The sequence below is a fragment of the Thermobia domestica genome, chromosome 14, assembly GCF_964235325.1.
Source record: "Thermobia domestica chromosome 14, izTheDome1.hap1.1, whole genome shotgun sequence".
Taxonomy (NCBI): Eukaryota; Metazoa; Arthropoda; class Insecta; order Zygentoma; family Lepismatidae; genus Thermobia; species Thermobia domestica.
Window position 1 is genome coordinate 56,220,141 of NC_137467.1, and position 22,903 is coordinate 56,243,043.

Here is a 22,903-nt window from a genome sequence, read left to right on the forward strand (position 1 = left end):
CTATCCGGTACACCCTTTCACCGTCGTGGGAGGATTTTCATGCCGACCAGTGTAATCCCTGTCACCGTCCGATGTGTGAATCTGTTGTTCCCTGTGACTTTCATGTAAGCACAATCACTTCATTGAACAAGTACTTTAGTTGATGGTTATAATATTTTGGCTGGTAACTGTATATCAAATTTATGAAGTTTTTTTTTTCTTTTTTATATGAATGCTATGCATATAGTTCAATGTGGATGACACACATTAATGTAGCTAACCGGTAGAACTTCATATGACATATTCAATTTGTAGTTTATTATATGAATTAAGAAGGAAATCCACTTAACATTAATACTCTAACTTTATCTATTGGACATTCAGCAATTGACTCATATCATAATCAACATTTAGTCTTCTGTACACTAAACTTCAATTCCTTACAGGACCGTAACTTGTAGGGGGCAGAAGGGGCAACTGCCACAGGGAAGCTCCCAGCCGTTCGAGGGGGGCCTATTTTAAGACAAAATTTTCTTACTCCATATACGATACGAACATGAAATTATAAATGAAGCATCAAACAGATTCATTACATTACATATACAAAACAGAACACAAAAGATAAATAAAACAAAACTAAGTCGTGGTCCAATTTCAGTAAAAAATGTCTACTATTAGCGGCTCTAGAAATAATATTTACTCGTATGCCTTTGAGATATGTTAATATTGTCCCCTTAATTAATTTTTCATGTATGGAACGGGCCTAAGGGTGTAATTAACGGCCACGCAAACTTTGCTGTGCGGGAAGGCCCACAGGCTCCGGGGGCCGATAAAGAGTAAGAGAAAGATGGAAAGAGGGCCCAAGAATTAGAAAAACAACTTTTTCTAGGGGGCTCAAATACGCGCATTAATGCTTGCCCCCCCCCCCCTCCCAGAAAAATATATATTACGGCGCTGATTCCTTATACTTAGCATCAGTTACGTTACTAGAAGTTAGGGAGAACTTGTAATTGCGTAATTATGTAATTACAAAAACTTGTTGTGATTACAACTGCTATAGCATGAAAGGAAACCAAGAATCATTTCAACAATTTCCCACAATTACGTCATTTTCAGCTGTACAGTAATCTCTACCCATGTTTCCGGAGCAGTTTGACTTGAGAGTTGATATATCAAATTGCCGTAGCCAGGGATACCAGCAGAAGAGGGGCAAAGGAGGATTTCAGAGGGAGACAAAAGACCAATTTCAAGGGGGAAAAAGACCGATTCCGAGGGGGGGAAAGAACTGACACACAAGCACAATCAAAAATACACCTACACTTTGATGCACGCGTGTCCATAATACATCATATAATTAACAAGTATTTATGCACATCTTTATTGACTACTACTTGTCATTCTGCAAAGAATACTAAATAATGGAGTATAAACTGAGAATCGAACACTTCATTCTAAGTTCTCAATCTATCTAAATCTTAGGTTGATTTCTCATAGAATATTGTGGAAGATAGAGACAAACATGAACTGAAAAGAAAATGAAGCAGATAATTGAGTAATAAAGAGGTTTTAATTTCATTTCTTGCTCTTATAATGTGTAAAAAGGCTGTGCTTGAGATACGAAGCAAGGAATCTGAAACTATAAGAAAAGGTTAATATGAAAAGGGACTTACATTGTGAACCTTAAGATAGTTAAAGTAAAACCTCGAAGGCTCCGCCTCATCTTGACTTACGTAACTCGTAGACGAATGTCAAGTCTAAAGCTGTCGTGTAGACTTGAAGTCTGGGTTGAGTGAACGAAAGTGGTCCTTTTATATAGGGTGTTACAAAAATTTGTCACAATATTTTGGAAATAGATCCTCACTTCAAAATAACGGGATTGGACTGGACTGGGACAGTACTGGAGCATTCTTAAACATGGATATTTGGATAGTTCATATACCAGTTTCTCAGTGACGTCTTGACCCGACTACGATAGGTTCCATTGTATTGAAGCTATGAACTTTTAAAGTTCAGTTGTTTCACGTTTTCAGCACCCTATAACTCCGAAACTATCCACTTTTTAATACAGGTTTATATAAACTTTTCTTACACTAAAATACAAATTGCTTAGCAAAGCAACGTTTTTTTTTATAAAATAATAAATGTGTGACAGTTTCGCCAACTAACTGAACATATTGGCTTCATCAGATACTCTCTACATTGTGTCTGATGTCTGATGAAGCCAATATGTTCAGTTAGTTGGCGAAACTATCGCCAATATGACAGTGTCTGATGAAGCCAATATGTTCAGCTAATTGGCCAAACTATCGCCAATATGACAGTGTCTGATGAAGCCAATATGTTCAGTTAGTTGGCGAAACTGTCGCCAATATGACAGTGTCTGATGAAGCCAATATGTTCAGTTAGTTGGCGAAACTATCGCCAATATGACACTGTCTGATGAAGCCAATATGTTCAGTTAGTTGGCGAAACTATCGCCAATATGACAGTGTCTGATGAAGCCAATATGTTCAGCTAATTGGCCAAACTATCGCCAATATGACAGTGTCTGATGAAGCCAATATGTTCAGTTAGTTGGCGAAACTGTCGCCAATATGACAGTGTCTGATGAAGCCAATATGTTCAGTTAGTTGGCGAAACTGTCGCCAATATGACAGTGTCTGATGAAGCCAATATGTTCAGTTAGTTGGCGAAACTGTCACACATTTATTATTTTATAAAAAAACGTTGCTTTGCTCAGCAATTTGTGTTTTAGTGTAAGTTATTCAATACAGCAAAGCTAGTATGAATCAGTTGGTTATTGAACTTTTCTTTCTTATTTTGAAGTGAGGAATCTGTTTCCAAAATATTTTGACACATTTTTGAAATACCCTGTATAAAACTGCGGAATGCAATCCGTATGCCTTTCACATTTCCTTGTCTGGAAGTTCCACGTGTATGTCTAATAGAATAAAATAAGTTTGGGCTTATTTCAATAAACCGGATTAGATTTTGCAAATAGTCCTAACTTAATTAATTCAATTTAGACAGTTGGTATTTTGTGCTCAAGCCAGGCTTGAATTGTCTACATCTTTTGGCAAAAATTTCTGTTTTTTTTTTTTTTTTTTTTTTAAATTTGGTGTACTACAATATATTATGTAGTATAATATGTGAGAGCAAACTAGTATATTATGGCATGTATTTCCAAGAATTGGACACCATCCGAAAACCCAAAAGTAGGGCAACTGCCCCCTCCCTTAACCCCTGCTGGAGACGGCTGTAGTTGTACTGCAAGCAGCAGTATAATTTTTACGCCTATACGGAGAACATCTACGTTATTGGAAGAGATATTTATCTAAGTATAAAATAAAAGATAAATTCATTTATCAAATAACAGTACAGCTAATAAATAATAGCATTACAGTTTCTGCAAAGTATCTTTGCCTTCATCAGACACATGAAATACAATTCCTAAGACTAAAGCTTATATATATATATCATAAAAAATGAGAGGAGGTCATATCTAGGAGGCTATAAGATCCGTCCTTCCATTCTTAACAATTTTTAATGGATTACGTGTGCTGGAGCTGGAATGGATACAAAAGGAGGGAAGCGAGGAACTTATGAACTGGAATAGTGGACTAAATATACATGATGCATGGAGAAAAATATTGGATAGAGCAGAGAAGAAAGATGTAACACAAATATACTGAATAGTAGATAGCTAATTAAAAGTTTAAGGTTCTCAAAAGTGAAAGTTGTTCATTAAAATAACACAGGTGTGTCAATTAAAACTTTAGCTTTCAAGTGAAAGTTGTATCATTAAAAGTTACGTATACATGTAATCAATTAAAATGGTTGAAAATGAAAACATGGATCCTATAGGTTTCTACAAATGACCTCTCATTTTCTGAGGTATATAAATTGTAATCTTAGAAATTGTATTTCATAATGTGTCTGAAGAAGGCAGAGATACTTTGCCGAAACTGTAACACTATTATTTACTAGATAGTTCTGTATATGCTTTGATCAGAATTCATCTTTTATTTTATACAAGAAGTTCCAAAGTGGAATGAGTTGTATTTACCTAAGTATTTTTTTTTTAATAAAATTTTTGAAAAAAGTTAAATTTTCAATTCATTGAAACTTTGTTCCTAATTATTAAAAATCATATTATTATCATAGCATCTGGCACTAATGTAATTGGATGTGCATTGTACCGTCAGTTTCATTTTTCTTGTTACTGTTGCAGGCATAGGCGGAGCCAGGAATTGTCTGCTGGGGGCAGTGGGGAGCAGACCTTTTGGTCGGTGGTCATCTTACAGGTGGTATTTTTATTTTTTGTCAAAAAGTTGGCGGGAAATGCCTCCCATGCTCCCATAACTCCGCTCACGACTGTGAGGTGTCGTGCATTTTCGCACAGTGCGCAATTTCACACGGCACCCATTATCGAGTAATTTCGCACGGTCTTGTTTATCGGATTAATCATTATTCAGGTGTCGTGCATTTTCACACGGTCCACCTGTCAATCACATGATTCATACTGAAACTGCTTACACTCTAGGGAGAGAGGACACAGAACAAGTGTGAACTAATTTGGGAATAGAAAAAGAGCAAACTCAAGTTAAAATAAATATGAACAATTGGAAATAATACTAGAAAAGGCGAGTTTAGAAAATGTTTCATTTTGACAAAAAAGAATAATAAAGAAAATAACCGGAAATTAAAATAACTAAGAACAAGATACAGTACAAAAAATGAACAAACAAAAGTAATAGTAAAGAAAGAAGAGAAAAATTATAACATAAACGATGGGAAATTGAAACAAATAAGAGAAAAGTAATAACTAAAACTATGGCAAATTGAAATAATTGAAGGCAAGCAAAGTAGCAAATGAAAATAAATAAAATCAGGAAAAGAATAATCAAAAATTAAAATAATTAGCAATAGAAGATAGAACAATCACAAATTAAAATAAACAAAGAATAAAATAACCAGCACGTCAGAGAATTCAGTGAGGGACTTCAAAAATCAAAGAAAAATGTGCCGCTACAGGCATACAAAAACGTTGTGATTTGTGAAATATACATTGGCACCATTCTCCAAGACGGTTCTAAGAATAACATTGTCATCTCGTTATCTTCTGAGCGAACAGCATATTGTTAAGGTGGAACCTTCATATACACCGTCAATCAATTTTATACAATACATAGCTCATTAATCCAGTTTTGGAGATAGCTCAAATTTCTCAAGCATTTTTACGGTCTCCACCATTTCCGAGCTTCTCTAGGACTAATTGCAGTTGTTCGTCAAGACGGATGTAAGTTGATTTTCTACGCTTCTCCGGATTGCAACCCTGCTCTCAAAAGAATGAAAACTAGACGTCGCATCTGCTTTTAGCACACTTGCAGTGTTGCCAATTTGGGGAAAAGTCGCTAAATCTAGGGGATTCGCATTCCAGGATAGTGACAAAAAATAATTTTTCCATTAGCGACTTTTTTGGTGAATTTGGAATGACAATTTGGCCACTTACTTACAAACCTAACGACTTGTCCTGCGAACAACTTATCATAAAATAAGTACTATTAGCTCGAATGACTTCAGATATATATTTATTTTCCTTTTGCTTATTTGAATGAGTGCAGGTGTTGACGAGCTGGGAAAGTACATAAACATAACATTTATCTCTATATTCCCGCTTTGATCGCTGTTATCTCTTACCTTATAATGGGGACCAACTCAAGATTTTAATGTCTTTCAGTTTACAGAGCTTCCGTTTAGAGGCACAAATAATATATTAACGATAGCAAACAGATTATCTGTAGAAGCGTGAGTAGAAGTGAAGTAAGATTTTTTTTCTATACCTTCAGATTTCTAGACTTTTTGTTCGTTTTTCTAAACTCATTTCTGATTTCGTTGAAGCAGAATTGGTCATAAAGTTAAAACATATAAAAGTGAAATTATTGTTAGTTATATATGAGTCTTTCATATACGTTCTTTTAGCGTATATAGTACTATGGCTTGTATTGATCACGTATCTTATTTATTTATAATTATTGCAGTCATTTCATCTCCTATTTAGCGACTTTTTGTATCAACTTGTTGGCAACACTGCACACTTGTAAGCTTCGAGATACGTGGTGGTGACTCTTAGATATGCTGCAGTTTAACTTACCAGTTTAGTCAGCCCTCCACTGCGTTGTTTGTTCTGTGCCTTTGACCATTGTAGTTCCATATTTCTCTTGAAACGTTTGGATTGTCCAATTCAATGAAATAATCTTTGAACTCTTCTATTTTCTGGCCAGATGTTCAGCCCTCCATGACGATTAGCGAACCTTCATTGATCCTACTTGATTGTATTAATGCTAATGCATTACACATACGAACATGACGCCGTACGTCTTCATTATGGACGCGACCTATACTCTGAACCTTCCGCCAGATGCTCTGATTGAAGTGGTAATGGCAGCCGGAAACCTGTAAATTAGGAAACACTGGACGCAATGCATTGATTTCAGGAAGATCAAAATCCACTTTCAGCACTCGAGGTTCGTTCTGCCTAGATCACATTTTAAGAAATGTAAACAGTTGCTTGTATATCTTCGTTCTGTTTTATCTGGCAGCAGTGCATACAAGACTGGTATAACAAATATATTATCATGTGCACTTACTATACTTGCATATATGGTGTACAATTGCATCTCTTAAACTTTCCGTCAAGAAAAAAAAATGCTCGCTGTCCCTCATTACTGGTTTCAAACCCCACGTAACTAAAACATAGGATTATTGCTACGCATCTGCAGAGTGAACTAAGCAAGAACAGGAACAGTCACAAATCAAAAGTTTATTTAATTCATCTTCCTAATTTTTAAATAATGGGCTCCAATTTGACTAACAAAGTGTTTATTTTATTCTTTACTGTTGAGAATGGCTTTATTGTTGAAATACATTAATTTTCGAAAATACAACTTTTGAACAACTTACCCGCAGAATACCCTGAAACACGACCTGGAAAAACTATATCAATTTCCGAAAATACTGGAGTGTAAACGTGTTTAATGTGATGAATCACATGATTGATAGGTGGACCGTGTGAAAATGCACGACACCTGCAGAATGATTAATCCGATAGACAGGATCGTGTAAAATTGCTCGATAATGAGCGCCGTGTAAAAATGAACGAAATCTGCTGTAGGGTTCTTCAATATTGAAATATTTGGGATATTGTAGCGTTCTTAGGCCCGTTACACAGTCAAGCGGAGCTCCGCGCTCCGTCTTCCGCCCTCCGCACTACGCGTGTGTGCTTACACAGTCATCCGTAGCTACGCGCTACGTGTCACCTGATTATGTACAGGATTCTTCTCAGTCAGTGTTGCGAGTCAACATGAAAAGATCGAAACGATAATAGTGGCATCTTAATATTTCTGTAAGAAGAGAAAACGAAGAACACAAAAAAATAAATGTCTCAAGATTCATCCCTTAGTTTCTCAAAGAAGTCTGAAGGGAGCTTTTGTGTCTGTGTATATAGATTTGTGAGAAGACGAGAAGTACTTCAATAATTTCCGTACGTCAATTCAGTCGTTCGATGACCTAATTGAAAAAATTCCATCGAAATTATAAAAATGCAGTTTAAGTAGGATCCATATGCATGCTCTTAAAATACAGCACTTTTCTTTAAAGAAAAGAAACTGTTTTTTAAAAAAAACAGTGTTAAAAACTTAACAGATACTGTTTTTTAACAAATGAAAATAACGAATGACAACTATTTAATAATAGAGATAAATTATTTGCCTCAATTTATCTTTTTTTTTCATTGTCTATATCTTCATTTTTACAAAAAAAAAATCTTTTACATATCTCGTTCCATGCCTGTTCACGAATGTCACGCTTTTTGTGTTCCTCACAAGAGGGATCACATTAACATGGTGTTAAGTTAACCTCAGTGATAATTGAAACTGAAACTGAAATTTGAAATTTGTTGAAAGAAAGACGAAAAATTACAATAGTCACGTGATGTTAACAATGGTACATTAGAGGCACCACATGTACAGTTCCAATTAAGCAAAGGCATTAATATTGAAAGTTCCAATTAAACGAAGACATTATAGCTAAAGTAAAAAATAACGCTATAAAAATATGAAAATAGTATTATAGAACAGTATAAAATATTATTTAGCAACTCACTATCAAAAATAAGAAAAGAAATCTGGATCAATTTTCATTTTGCTTTTGCTACCATGCACGTTTCTTTTTAGATTTTAAAGAGAAGTGGCTGCTCCGCGCGCAGAGTTCCGCTTGACTATGTAAGCACCCATTTGCTCAATGGCCTTATCTACCTCGCGGAGCGCGGATAGGGCCACGCGGAGGCCTCCGCGTGACTATGTATGCACCCATAAGAATCAATAGAACAATCTTGCCACGCGGGACTCCGCGCGCGGAGCTCCGCGTGACTGTGTAACGGGCCTTAGTGTGTAACACTGATTAATAAATGTGATTTTAACTTTTTATTTAATGCGTAGTATTGAAATGGGTTATAACTATTTGAAAAAGATAAATTTAATGTTTGATTGGCAACACTGTTAATCTGTTGTAGAGTACATGAAATTATTTTCTCTATCGATATTTCGATTGTACAATATTCTAGCTTGTTTTATCTACTGTATTAGTTTCTAAAGGATACAAAGATATTTCAATGTTAATAGTCCACCCTATAAAATTAACCCTGCGTTACCCGCACTAAAAAAAAAGTTGCACTAATGCCCGCACACGAACTTTGAGACAGTGTTTTCTTTTTATTGCTAAAATTGGGTTATAATGAAAACCAAATGTTGTGGCGATTATATTTTTTTTTAGGTAATTATATGCCTACAATAATAGGCATACTTAAAAAATGTTTACTGAAATTTATAACTAAATATCTAATTACAAAAAAACTTTTTACTGGAAATAACTTATCAAAAAACATTGCTTTTTGGCCAGTATGCTCTCCACAGATGTATCTCTTGCATCTGACACTTGTAAATCTGTTCTCTTTTTTCTGTTTCCAGGAACAAAACGAACATCTTCCAGCATTACCTTAGACAGTTGTAGGTTGCTGATGATATGGAACCCCAGCAGCTCAGCTCTTCGAACCCTCACTTGCAGTTCACGAGGAAGGTTTGTCTTCGCTGCTCTGGGCTGGGAAGGAAAGAAACGGACGCTATACGGACTGGCCGCACGTGTTGCCAACTTATATCGATGTAATAAAAAAAAAAACTTTGTCCGTACTGTGAGAATGTGCGCGAGTAACGCAGGGTTGATCAACTTCTGTGATAAATTTTCAGTGGCGTACTAGTCTAATCGTGTTCTTTCATTTTCTTTGTATTTGGCGGCAAAGCATACTGAAAAAAAAAATATATATACCATTAAAGTTTTTCCAGGAACACGAACTTTGTGGCGCTCTCTAAAGAGGGCAATGCCATCGCGGACTGACCGCGCACTCTGTGGCGTTTTTGAAAAGTTTTTCAAAATGTCTTAGGAGTGAAAAGTTAAGCGTTGCAATCTTGACATCTTTGCACCAACACGGTCGAGTGTTGATCAATAACACATGCGGATTTCTGAAACAACATCTATTTCAAAGTAATTTGTTTTCCCACTCCCTCTCCCGTTGTTGGGAAGGAGAACCGGAACCGGTTTCTGGTTTCAAAGCATGTGGTGAAGAATAGGAAGACTGTGTGCGGTAAAAGTATACGAATGGCATGCGAATTGTTACGAACTTATGACTCTTGTAATGTTCCTGTGCCACCGCCCTAACGAGGAGGAGAGTGAGTGAGTCCAGCATGCTGTGTCCTGTTCAGAGAATGGTGGTGACTTCAGAATTCTTTTCCATTATAAAAGTCTTTCTTCGATGCATAGTGTCTGATAAACATAGAAAATTCGACTTGTAAAGGACAAAAAAAAATAAAAATAAAAAAAATAAAAAAATAAAAAAATAAAACAAGTGAATCAGCGACTATAGCGTCTGCACTAAAGAGCTTTTAGCTAGCAAAGAATGCTAGTACCCTAATAAAGCATTATGTACGTTGATCCCTTCTTTCTACCCTTCTATTGAACTGATATATGAATAAATAAAAAAAAAAGGAATAAATAAACAGTGATATTTTAGGAAGCAGGTTAGCAGACGGATCCCCATTACTTGCATCATAAGACCGTAGAATGTAAACAACACAATATACTTTGACTTTTTTTTTATATATATATTTTAATCTACACTCAGCTTTTTCCTATAAATTTCTCTTAGGTTATTAAAAAGAGTGAAACTTTTATTTTATTCATATTTTAATTCACATACGAGTACATTTTTCCTTTAAATTTCTTTGGAGCCCCAAGAAGTGAAACGTTTATATATATATATATTACCTGCATTCAGTCTTTTTCTTAGGTCCCCCAAGAGTATGAAGCGTTTACTCTGTTATTGATTATGATTAGAATTGGGAATGGGTACTTTATTCTTAAATTATAGCTCTGAAAATAGAGAATCTCACCAAGCAAGAAAAGGGTAGTCTTTACCTTCGAAACTTCTAGAGTAAGTCCAATTGGTTCTTCCTACCCATTTGTACTCTTGATCATTAAATCTGTAGTACAAGGGAGTTTCCAGAATTCCAGCATTCTCCAAATCAGTGTAGATTCCTCCAGGAACATTGCCAGTTATGTTGTAATCTATAAAGAATAAAATATATTTTATTTTTTATTAATCACTAATCAATTCGGAGTAAAAGTTTTGTTTATTTTTTAAAAGGGGTAATAATGCTATTCAGGGAGGCTGATGTTTAGTAAAAAAAAAAAAAATACGTGGCTAATCAGTTGGTGCTGTTTCCCATTAGAAAACAAATAATACTACTAATTATACTCAATGATACTATGATATTATGATTTGAGCTGTCTTGAACCAGAGTGCACTAACTATATCGTCGCCGACTTAAGAGTTTAAACATGAAATCATTTGAGTTTCGCGTATTTCACCCCGAACCTTATGCCACACAACAAACTAAGTGTAAAAGTGGACGCAACAGTCGTGTGCAGCCAATTTCCCAAGAACAGCACTGTTTCCATAAGATCCAATTTCCCACAGCACGAAGAAAATTAGCTGTAGTTCGGTCTGGTTTCAGACAGCTCAAATTACAAAATATTCTTCATAAACTTCAATTAGCTTAATAAAAGCTAATATGTATTTTTTTCTATTGGTAGAGAAAAGATATATACATGGAACGTATCAAGTCAAAAATTGCCATAGCCAAAGAAGCATTCAACAAAAAAAGATCACTCTTAAATAGAAGGCTTAATATTGAACGAAGGAGGAAGTTGGTCAAGTGCTATATATGGGGCATTGGACTGTATGGTTCAGGGAAATATTTAGAGAGCTTCGAAATGTGATGTTGGTTGAAGATGGAGAAGGTAAAATTGACAGAGAGAGCAACAAACGAAGATGTTTTAAAACGGATAGGAGAGAAGAGGACGCTTCTAGCCAGTATCCTTCGTAGGAAGCCCAATTGGATTGGACATATCATGCGAAGGAATTGTCTTCTTCATACCGCTATAGAAGGAAAGAAGGAAGGAAAGCGAGGAATAGAAAGAACACAACTGATCGACGATTTGAGAAACAGAAGAAAATATTGGGAGTTAAAAGAGGAAGCTGAAGATAGAGAAACATGGAAGAAACATTCCCAGGCCTAAATCTAAAATTGATAAAACTACGCAATTAGTCTCAGGACCTCCCAAAAGGCAGAATAATTAATAATAATAATAATAATAATTATTATTATTATTATTATTATTAGTAGTAGTAGTAGTAGTAGTAGTAGTAGTAGTAGTAGTAGTAGTAGTAGTAGTAGTAGTAGTAGTAGTAGTAGTAGTATTTCAAGGCAGAGAATCTTTCTCTTGAAAGCCGAAAATGACAGTGATTGAAGTTGATGTGCTGACCACATATAATTGAGTTAAAGGTTGGGTGAATGCTCTTCTTGGGCTGCAAAATCAGATGCAGGTAAATATATTTACTATTTTCTGTCAGAAGACAAATAAATTTTTCTGTCTTCTGTGATAGAGACAATGGATGATCTAACAAGGAACCCTAGGTATCTATCAGAGCCCGATTTTCGCGAAACTTTGTATATAAAGAGAGTACCTCGGGAAACTAGCACAGCCAAAATTGTAGCTGCAGAGTCCAAGACGTTGGGACACTAGGGCCCGAGAAAGATCAAAAGTGGAATGTCAGTACATCAAGGACATGGTGAGAAAATGCACGTTTTTCTTTAAAACTAATCATTGTAGCGACACGAAATGAGCATACATGGATACGAGATGGTCGATATGGTCAGTTGAAAGTTACGAAAAGAATATCCGCCATCTTGAAAGAGGCCATGTTGAAACTGGTGAGATTGGTGTAAATGAGAAGAAGTTCATGCGATGCATTAATTTGAACTAAATAGCCACAAAAAGCTGTTGGTGAAGTCTGTTGTGGGATTACATTATTCATGTGCTTCTGGTAGAGTGGTTTATTTATTTATTTATTTAACGGCAGAGTTAAGGCTATGTTTGCCTTTTCTTACACTCAACCAACTCAAATGTATACAAGATATACGTACTACCATTGACGTCAAATCCATAAAAATTATAATTGCTACATTAATGCATATGTATATACACACATAAATATCCCTACACACGAATATGCTCCCTTACATACCCCCTCCCCCGCCTTACCCTCACACTGTTTATCATAAAAACACATACATAAAAACAAGAAAACTATACAAGATGAGCAAAGTGTATCTCATGACACTCGAGCAGATGCAGATTATGGAGCGCTATGAGTGGGATCAGTGGAACTAGAAAACCGAGCGAAATATAATTTTAGCCCTACAACATTTGTGTCACAGTCAACATGTAATTGTTGTGAATATGCTGATATAATGGGTTCAATCTTCATAATAATGTCATGGTTGACATTAACTTTTAACTTTTTATTAGACTTAAATTAATTCGAACAGAAATCAGAACGTCATATTGGTCCACCTATAGCGCTCCATACTCTGCATCTGCTCGAGTGTCATGATATACACTTTACTCATCTTGTACCTAAACTACTCTACTAGAAGCACATGAATAATGTAATCCCACAACAGACTTCACCAACAGCTTTTTGTTGCTATTTACATTCAAATTAATGCATCGAATGAACCTCTTCTCATTTACACCAATCGCACCAGTTTCAACATGGCCTCTTTCAAGATGGCGGATATTCTTTTCATAACTTTTAACTGACCATATCGACCATCTCGTATCCATGTATGCTCATTTCGTGTCGCTACAATGATTAGTTTTAAAGAAAAACGTGCATTTTCTCACCATGTCCTTAATGTACTGACGTTCCACTTTTGATCTTTCTCGGGCCCTAGTGTCCCAACGTCTTGGACTCTGCAGCTACAATTTTGGCTGTGCTAGTTTCCCGAGGTACTCTCTCTATATACAAAGTTTCATGAAAATCGGGCTCTGATAGATACCTAGGGTTCCTTGTAAGAATACTTTGATATCTTCAATGCACTATCAAACCATAATGATATTTATTGCGTAATTATTGTATTCAAGATAGAATGGGAGGTCTGTCTGAACAATGTTACAAATAGATTCAATGCCAAATAATCTAATCTGATTTCGAGTATTATCTATATAGTTATTATTCTTTTGTAAAGTACTCACAACTAAGAAGTTCCATTATTTGTATTTACCTCTGTGTAAATTACAGAAATCAGATTACAGTAATCAGAGTACAGATTTCTTAACGTTTCCAAATCAGTATTCTACATCCCTTATCCGCGTTTTAGAAATGATTATTAAGCTATTCCTTGGTTTAAATGTTTGTTGTCTTGTCCAAATCGGTTTGGAGGCAGACCTTCTAAATAAGGCCATCTTGTCAAATGAGACTTGCTTCAAGTTGTTATGTCACGTGAGTAAGCATAAGTAAGTTCTATGCTGATAATAATCCTCATATTACCATCATTTCTCAATTGAAGGAGCCCGGTATCACAGTCTAGGTGCATTATGCACAGCAACTCAACAGCAGAGCTAGTTTCGGCAAACTGTAATTTTAGCAGGGGGCGCGGTGGTTCAGTGGTAGAGCGTTCACCTCTGGTGCTTGGGGTCCCTGGTTCGATCCCAGCTCGCGCTATGTGGGCTTTGTGCTGGACAAACACCGTACTCGTGGGTTTTCTCGGGGTTCTTCCGTTTCCTCCCACTTTCTTCATTCCACCATTTCACTCATCTCTCATCATCACTGTCTCCTTTAGCCTAACCGGCATAACCGTGGGACGTAAAACTTAAAAAGAGAATAGATGTAATTTTAGCAAGGTGGAGCACCTCCCCATTGTAAAGTATTTTGGCGGTATATAATTACGTTAATCAAGCCTTTCCACAGTGTTATTTCAGAATAAAGGGTCGCATCGAATGGCCACCACGTTTACTTATTTATTATTATTATTATTATTTATACCATTAGCAAGCAGTGGCGGATCCAGGACATGATCAAGGGAGTTGCTAAACCATAGTTTGCAGCTTTATCCCGTGTAAAGCGGGATTGAAGGTCATTTTATTCCGTGTATACCTGAGCGTCAAGGGGGGACTATAGCCCCTATATCTCCCCTTGGATCCGCGCCTGTGAACAAGGTTAACGAGAAAAGACTTTGGATTAATTAAAAGAGCACATATCAGAAACATTTATTGAAATTGATGCAGACAAGGTTTTGTATCATACTCTGCGTCATAGTGTTATGCAAAGATTTTAATCACGTTGCAATGCCGAAGGAGGTCAATTGAGCATTTAAGAGAAAAAACTGTATTTTAAAAGGTAAGTGAAGTGCTAAATAAATATAATGAACAGTATTTTGAACAAATATGATTGTAACAAATATATATAATGGTACTGCACAGTGCATACTTATTAAGTGTAAGGCTATTTTTGGTCCACTCTGTATGGCATTACTTAGGATAAACTAGGTTCCGTTTATAAATATTAAAAATATATTACACACAATTTTATTTTCACAAAATATGTTCAAAAATGATTATTGAAATAACACATAAAATGTTAGTTTCTTTATAAATAGGTGAGATCAGATATCTTATATCTATTAAAGCACCGAACGACGGTGGAATGTCGCCAAATCACTATGGAATCGCAGTGGAATTACCAACGCTAACCAAATGACAACAGCGCACAGTGAGATACCGTGGTTGAATATATTCAATGAAAGTTGTTAAGTATGATCGCGAATTTGAAAGCTGAAACACCTTATTAAGTTTATCTAAGTTTATCTAAGTTCTGTACTGTCATTGAACTTCGTCCCTCGCATGTACTTTAAACATTAAAGATAAGAAGTACGTTGTCACTAGGGGAGCTACACCAATCTTTCAATCCTATTGGTTTTCGAGGAAACATAGTAGAAGTTGATCAGTTTTAGTTACTGACCAAAGTTCCTTCTAGGTTCTTAAGTTTTTGCAGACCAGAAAGAGGCTATCCCTTTCCCTTTAGTATATAGATATCGAAAGTCGATTTTGCTTGCATTGAGAGTCGATGTTCCGTTTGTGATCCCCAATGTTATGATATTTTTTTTTAATAATTTATCACAAAAAGCAAGTACTATCAGTCAAGTCATTAAAAAAAACAGAAGCTCGTTTTTCAACTGGGCCCCCATATTTTTAGACTAATAAACTGGCACACGCTATGAAAATTTACAGGATAGTTTTGCACTTGGTTTCTACCGCAGGATCATAATTAAATCATAAATCAACAATCAACAAAAGTGATAGTAGATTATTCCTTGCAGTTGAGTTCCGATTATTAATACGTAAAAGTATTATTTTTTAAGTGTCACACAAATTATATTAACTTCTGTTTTGGTCCAAACTGGGACATTTCGAGTTTTGAACAATGTCAAAGGGCATAAATGACGTAAATCCAGGACTGTTACGATTAAACCATCTTGGGGCCTTGTAACATGTTGCATTCCTCATCTTTATAGAAATCATTCTCGCCAGTGATGCCAACCTGAAACGTTATAAAATCTCATCTTTAGACTCAAAAAATTCCATTTTGTATCTTGATTTCCCATCTACTACTACTACTACTACTACTACTACTACTACTAATAATAATAATAATAATAATAATAATAATAATAATAATAATAATAATAATAATAATAATATGAAAACGAAACTCTCCACGTCGTGTTACTTTTTTTTCAATTTTTGCTTGAAATATCAATAAATTTTGATCTTCCACAATTATCAAAAAATTTATGAACAACTTTTTTCCTTAATCGAGGACAAGTATATTTTGTTATGTTGTCAGAAATGCAGTCTGACACCTTGGTACACTCCGCATCAAAAAAATTGCGACAGCTTACGCCGTGCAGTTAGGCCACCCAATATACACCTTCTTATCCCATAATCGTGTCAGGTAAAGAGACCCCCTCTCTCTCCTTTCTTCTCTATCATACTAAAATTAGCTAACAACATGACCTAAATTCTAATTTCAACCTACACATGTATTAGTGTCGATAAAATGAAATAACAAAACCGAAACGAAACAAGATTCATAGGTTGATATAGGGAGAAACTGAAACACAATAAAAACTTGAAACCAATGAATGTCTATTTCACAGAGATTCAGAAATGAGACACAGAGAGAGAAGAGGAGAGAAGAAGAAAAAGAAAAGGAAGAACAGATAAAACTGTGAAATTCAAACGTAGTAAAAAAAAAAGAACCTAACATTATGAAGTTCCGTTTCAAGAAATCCAACAGTAATATAGAAATAATATTCGTTTCTACATATTTTTTTCAGAACTATTCGAATATATAGAGGATGCTTTAAACATTCATTATGTCACTGTCTTAATGAATAGCGTACTCAATTTCAAGTAAAACTGTACATTTCCGAGACACATCTAGGATAATGTCAAAAGTTTAACACACATGCTTTGTTTTCGCATGGTTCGATTGCAAATTCGGTAGTGTTCATTGGACGTACTGACCCAAAGTACATTCTAATATACCCAGTAGATAGCGTTGGTCATATCCTCCATATCAGACTACTAATGCAAACTGAACAAAAAAACGAACGAAAAGAAAAGAGAAAGAAAGAAAGAACAGAAAATTGAAGAGTGCTATTTCACTGCTAGATTTCTTTCAGAAATACCCTATATTAAAAGTCCAAACTGTATCGTCTCTTCCGGATATAACGTAATTTGCACAGATAAAATAAACACGTCAAAAGCTCAAACGGATCATCGTGTCAGTCGGATGATGTTGGTTAGGTTATAGACACCACTGGGTCGAGGATTCAAATCCGTAGTGACCCGGTAATTCGACTGAGACTCGGTAACTCAGAGGATAAAAAAGGAGATTTTACTTATTGCCTTGCGTTTCAACAGTATTTCTGACAGAGATGATCAGGACTGGAGATATTATCCCCAGAGCACGAAAAACACGACGCCGAAGTTAACAGTTAATTAGATTCTCCAGACCAGGTATATCGGGCTCTTGCTCCGTTTTAACTTTGGAACATAAAGTGCGTGTGTGTGTATTTGAGGGAGAGAGGTGGAGAAGTGAAAGACGCAAAGACAGGATAAGGAAACATGAAGAAAGAGAGGGACGGGACGAATATAAATATGAAAGATAATTATCATTGCACTGTATGATGTAGAACGTACACACTGTTTACTCATACTATCACAAGTGATGCCTTGTAAGTTCTCCTTCAGAAGATGAATCTGTGTTTGCAGCCATTATTTTATGCGAAAAAATCATAGTACCTGATGGGGAATCGAACCAACATTTTCCATTTGAAAGTCTGGCACATTACCACTACACCACCGGTTGCTTTAGCCAATCTTTGTTTAACGAATGGTATAGTGTTTCTTTCTGAGAACGATAACACAAAAAGTTCCATTCCAAACGACATTCCAAAGACATCATTGATCTTCTTTATACACTTTCCGTGTTATCGTGTTAGGATTTCGAATTAGGATTAGAAATTAGACTTCTAGGCTTTCGGCATGTATGTCAATGTTAGCCCGTCACACATATGAGGGATGACGTCCCTCGGCGATCACACTGTCCGATGAAAACGGAGGAAGAAAGGATTGGAAAAGAAAGAAAGTAGTTTGGGACCTGTATGTTAGGTACCATCCCAGCGTTTGCCTAGTGGAATGAGGGAAACCCAGAAAAAACGTACACAGGATGGCTGACCTGAAAAATCTTTTACACTTTTTCGACCGAGTGCCCCCACCGGGAATCGAGCCTGTGACCGGTTGCACCAAAGACAAAAGCGTTTTCGATTACGCTATGCAAGGCCACTCTACGCGTTACGGAATTATAGGTAAAAATAAAGACGGTATTAACATTATTAGCTATTGTAGGTTTTATGGTGTAGCTCCAAAAACTCTCATCACATCCTGATAAAATTTATATGGAACCAGCTAGAAAGTACACTCTTTAAAACTAAAAAAAAAGAATACATAATTGAAGTCGGTTAATTACTGCACATTGAGGTGCGTTTATAATTAGCTCCAAAGACAGTTAATACATCTTAATGAAATTCATATCAGCACCGGAATGTATACTCTTTCAGACAAACAAAAACAATCATTAAAAGTGGTGCAACAGGAGGAAGTCACACGTGAACATGTATAATATACAAAAGAGAAAGTAATCTTGTGTGGGGAAAAAATTACACCAAAGTGGCTCAACCATCTGAAATGAATTTTTGCATATAGTTATCAATTACTCTAAAATAGGTTTTAATCGTGTTACATTAATCCAAATGCCTATTCTAAAGGAGGATGGTGGTATCATAATTTTTGTAAAAAATTTAGGAAAATCTCACGAGCTCGTCAAGTTACGAAGATGAAACACAGTATACTGTATACAGTATGCTGTAAACTCCTCATTAAATATAAAAAGAAACATGTTTCAAGATTTTTGGGAGAATATTCGTTGACCATGCATCACCCAATTGAGAGAATACACCTGGCTAGCTTATATCGTTTTATGAACTATAGCGAAAGAGAGTTTACTATAGTAGTTCCTTCACTAGTAAATTTCATCTGTATTTCAAGACAGAGAATCTTGGTCTTAAAAGCCGAAAATGACAGTGATTGAAGTTGATGTGCTGACCACATATCATCCAATTAAAGGCTTGGTCAATGCTCTTCTTGGGCTGCAACGTCAGATGCTGGTAAATATATTTATTACAGATAAATTTTTCTGTCTTCTGTGATAGAGACAATGGATGATCTAAAAATTCTTTGACATCTTCAATGCAATATCAAACCACAACGATATTTATTGCGTAATTACTGTATTCAAGATAGAATGGGAGGTCTGTCTGAACAATGTTACAAATGGATTCAATGGCAAAGAATCTAATCTGATTTCGAGTATTATCTATATAGTTATTATTCCTTTGTAAAGTAGTAACAACTAAGAGGTTCCATTATTTGTATATAACTATGTACACACTATATAAATCAGAATACAGTAATTGCACTTCTTAACTAAATATTTTCTATTTTTTCGTAAAAGACAAACAGTAATATGGTAGAATTGGAAGATAATTTTTAAAAATATTATGAATAGTAACAACAGCATTTTACAGGTAGTATGTGTGTAAAAAGTGTGTGTGTCAATGTTAGGGGAACAAACAAGAATCTGCTACTTAACAGTGTTTTGCAACATATACAGTACGTAACTAACTAACTAATAATAAGCATGAAACCCGAAGATTCAATGCTGCGTTCATAAAAGCTCTCCACTGACTTCTATCCTTAGCCAAAAGGATCCAGTTTTTACTTTGTATTTCTATTTTTGCGAGATCCATCTTAAGGTTATCCTCCCATCTGCGTCTAGGTCTACCTAATGGTCGTTTCCGATTGGTCTTCCAATTAAGACTTTAAAAGCGTTCCTGCTTTCTCCCATTCTGGCTACATGACTTGTCCACCTGAGCCTCTTAGATTTGATGACCCTAACAATCTTTGGTAAACCGTATAAATTATGTAGTTCCTCTTTATGAAGTTTCCGCCATTCTCCATTCTCGTTCCTCTTGGGTCCGAATATTCGTCTCAGGATCTTGTTCTCAGATATTTTCAATCTAAGTTCTTCCGTCAGAGTAAGCGACTATGTTTCGCAACAACACAGAACAACAGGCATAATTAACGTTTTGTATATTTTAAGCTTCAAATTCCTCGACAGAATTCGGGACGACAAAAGATTTTGAACTGAATAATAACATAAATTTCCTGCTTTCAATTGACATTTAATTTCTTCGTAGATATGGTTTTTCGTCTATTAATATTGATTCTAGATATTTGAAAGTATCTACTTTATCAAAAAGGTATTAGTTGACAGTACATAAGTAAATAACAAAATCTTCCAGCAAAATAAAAATTATGAGTTATTATTATCAGCGGAACAGATACTTTCTAGCGTCACAAATGTTCGTTTTTTCTCGAAAATTACGCATGATAATTTACCCTCAAGCATGTTATCTTCTTCGACCCCGTATGATCTATCGATTTATATAGTTATATTTGTATAATATTTTACTTAAGCTAAAATTAAAATTTAAGGGGTAATGATCATTTTAGGCTATATCTTATTAATTGCTACTCATATGTACTACCGCATTGCTAGTGTTAACTCATATTAAAGAGCTTAATGAATATATAATTCAGTATCAGTTACACATGAATAAGGGGCATGGTTTAGTCAGGGGCGGATCCAGGACCGACTTCTGGGGGATTGGTGAGTTATCATACTGCTACTTTTAAGGGCTCCAAACTTTGGAATGGATTTTATTTATACATATATATATATATATATATATATATATATATATATATATATATATATATATATATATAATAAGAAAGTTTCCTCTTCTGGGGGGGCGATTGCCCCGATCGCCCCTCTCCTGGATCCGCCCCTGGTTCTAGTACAGAGCTAGATTTAGTTCTGGTGGGGTCCTAAGCTATTGAAGGTAATGGGGCCCTTTATGTGTCCTGATGAACGTAGGCGTTCTATATATATATCTACAGAAATGAAGAAGCTAGTGATATTTTAAAAATTAGGCTAACAGAAGGGAGGCCATTACTTACATCATAGGACTTAAACAACACGAAACACCGCACTGTCGCCATATGCAGATATTATCTTATTTACTGTTTCTCTTATATTTTGGGGCCGCGGTGGCTCAGTGGTAGAGCGTTCACTTCTGGTGCTTCGGGTCTCGGGTTCGATCCCAGCCCCCGTCAAGTGAACTTTGTGGTGGACAAACACCGTGTGCGTGGGTTTTCTCGGGGCTCTCCCGTTTCCTCCCACTTTCTTCATTCCACCATTTCATTCATTACTCATCATCACCGTCTCCTTTAGCCTAATCGGCATAATCGTGGGACGTAAATCTCAAAGATTTCATTTCATTTTTCTTATATTTTGGAAATGTAATTCCTTTTTTTCCTTTTTTGCGGCCCCCAGGAGAGTGGGGCCCTAAGGTATAGCTGGTTTAGCTTATACGTAAATCAGTCACTGTTCTAGTACAGTATCAATTTTTAGGTTAATGGTTTTATTCTCAATTTCAACACACTCGGTAGAAGAGATGTAACAATTTTTCAGATCAGCCATTCTGAGCGAGGTTTCCCTACGTTTTTCTAATTCACACCAAACAAATGCCGGGATGGTACCTAACATACAGGTTCTAGAGCACTTCCTTCCTTGCCCTTTTCTTTTTTCTTTTTTTCCTCCCTGTATAGTGTCTCCCCAAGGAATGCATTATACAGGGTGTTTCAAAACAACAACGACAACGTTTGGGAGGTGATTCCAAGATGAAAAGTATAGACCAACCTAGGTGCACAAATGCTTCCTTTTGCTGTTATAGGCTGCCGAAAACTTGAAAAACTGAAATTTAAAGGTCCATAGCTCCAATACAATGGGACCTACCGTAATCGGGTCAAGACTTCACTTAGGAACTAGTATGTGCCCTATCCAATTATCCATGTTTCAGAATCCTGCGGTACTTCCGCAACAATTTTTATAGAGGTAGTTTGGCTACGGGCATATAATTTGAAATGCTCATCAACTACCTCTATAAAAATGGGCTTCGATTCTACTTTCTTTAGTCTGCCGATAAAGAGGCAAACTATGGTTTAGCCCCTCTCTTGATCATATACTGGATCCGCGTGTATATATATGTATTTAATAAAGTTGTCGTAGGACTTGTTTTAGGGAGACTTTAGTACATGAGCGAATTTTGAGCCCTTATATATATATGATGTAATAAGTTTTGGTAATGTTTGTATGAAATGAAATTAACGCCTATATTTTTTTCTCTTCAAAATTTTGCACTTATAATTCCTAGCTCTAATTATTATAATTATTAGAAGAGAATTGTACTTACTCTCAATTGTCCATTCGCCATTTAAACTTTGCAGTATGGGGCTATTTTGAGCAATACAAAATGTTATTGTACACAGAAAAACAAAAAAGACACCGCTTGTCACTGAATGCATGGTTACGACTGTTGATGGGTAGCAACCAAGTAGAACGTAACCGTCACACCCAACAAAAGATCCATTTCATCACGAATCTTATATAATATGGCTCTTATCTAAGATGACCAAACAACCACTCAAGATTTTCTGTCGGAAAACAACTTCATTTCATATCTATTCTTCTATTGTCATGAATTGTCGTTACTTTTCTCTGTATTCAAGATGTGCATATATATATAAACATATCCGAATCAGTCTGCCATCACGGGAAGGCCACTTTGCAGCAAACTGAAAAGTTTCCATCAGTACTTTTCTTCATTATGTTCATCTTGGCTTACAAATTGTCATTTGTGAAGCTCGACCCTGC

At 35.8% G+C, this 22,903-nt stretch overlaps 1 protein-coding gene across 1 annotated transcript in view; it reads right to left on the reverse strand.

The window, feature by feature from the left end:
• Positions 1–22,619, reverse strand: part of LOC145669678 (beta-mannosidase-like) — an 85,117-nt gene extending 62,498 nt beyond the window's left edge. The window contains exons 1-2 of the mRNA XM_081737934.1: positions 22,443–22,619; positions 10,507–10,656 (exon numbers count right to left, since the gene is read on the reverse strand). Coding sequence (XP_081594060.1) covers positions 10,507–10,656; positions 22,443–22,554 — 262 coding nt within the window. The 5' untranslated portion in view covers positions 22,555–22,619. The remainder of the gene's footprint in view (positions 1–10,506; positions 10,657–22,442) is intronic.
• Between the last annotated feature and the right edge of the window lie 284 nt (positions 22,620–22,903).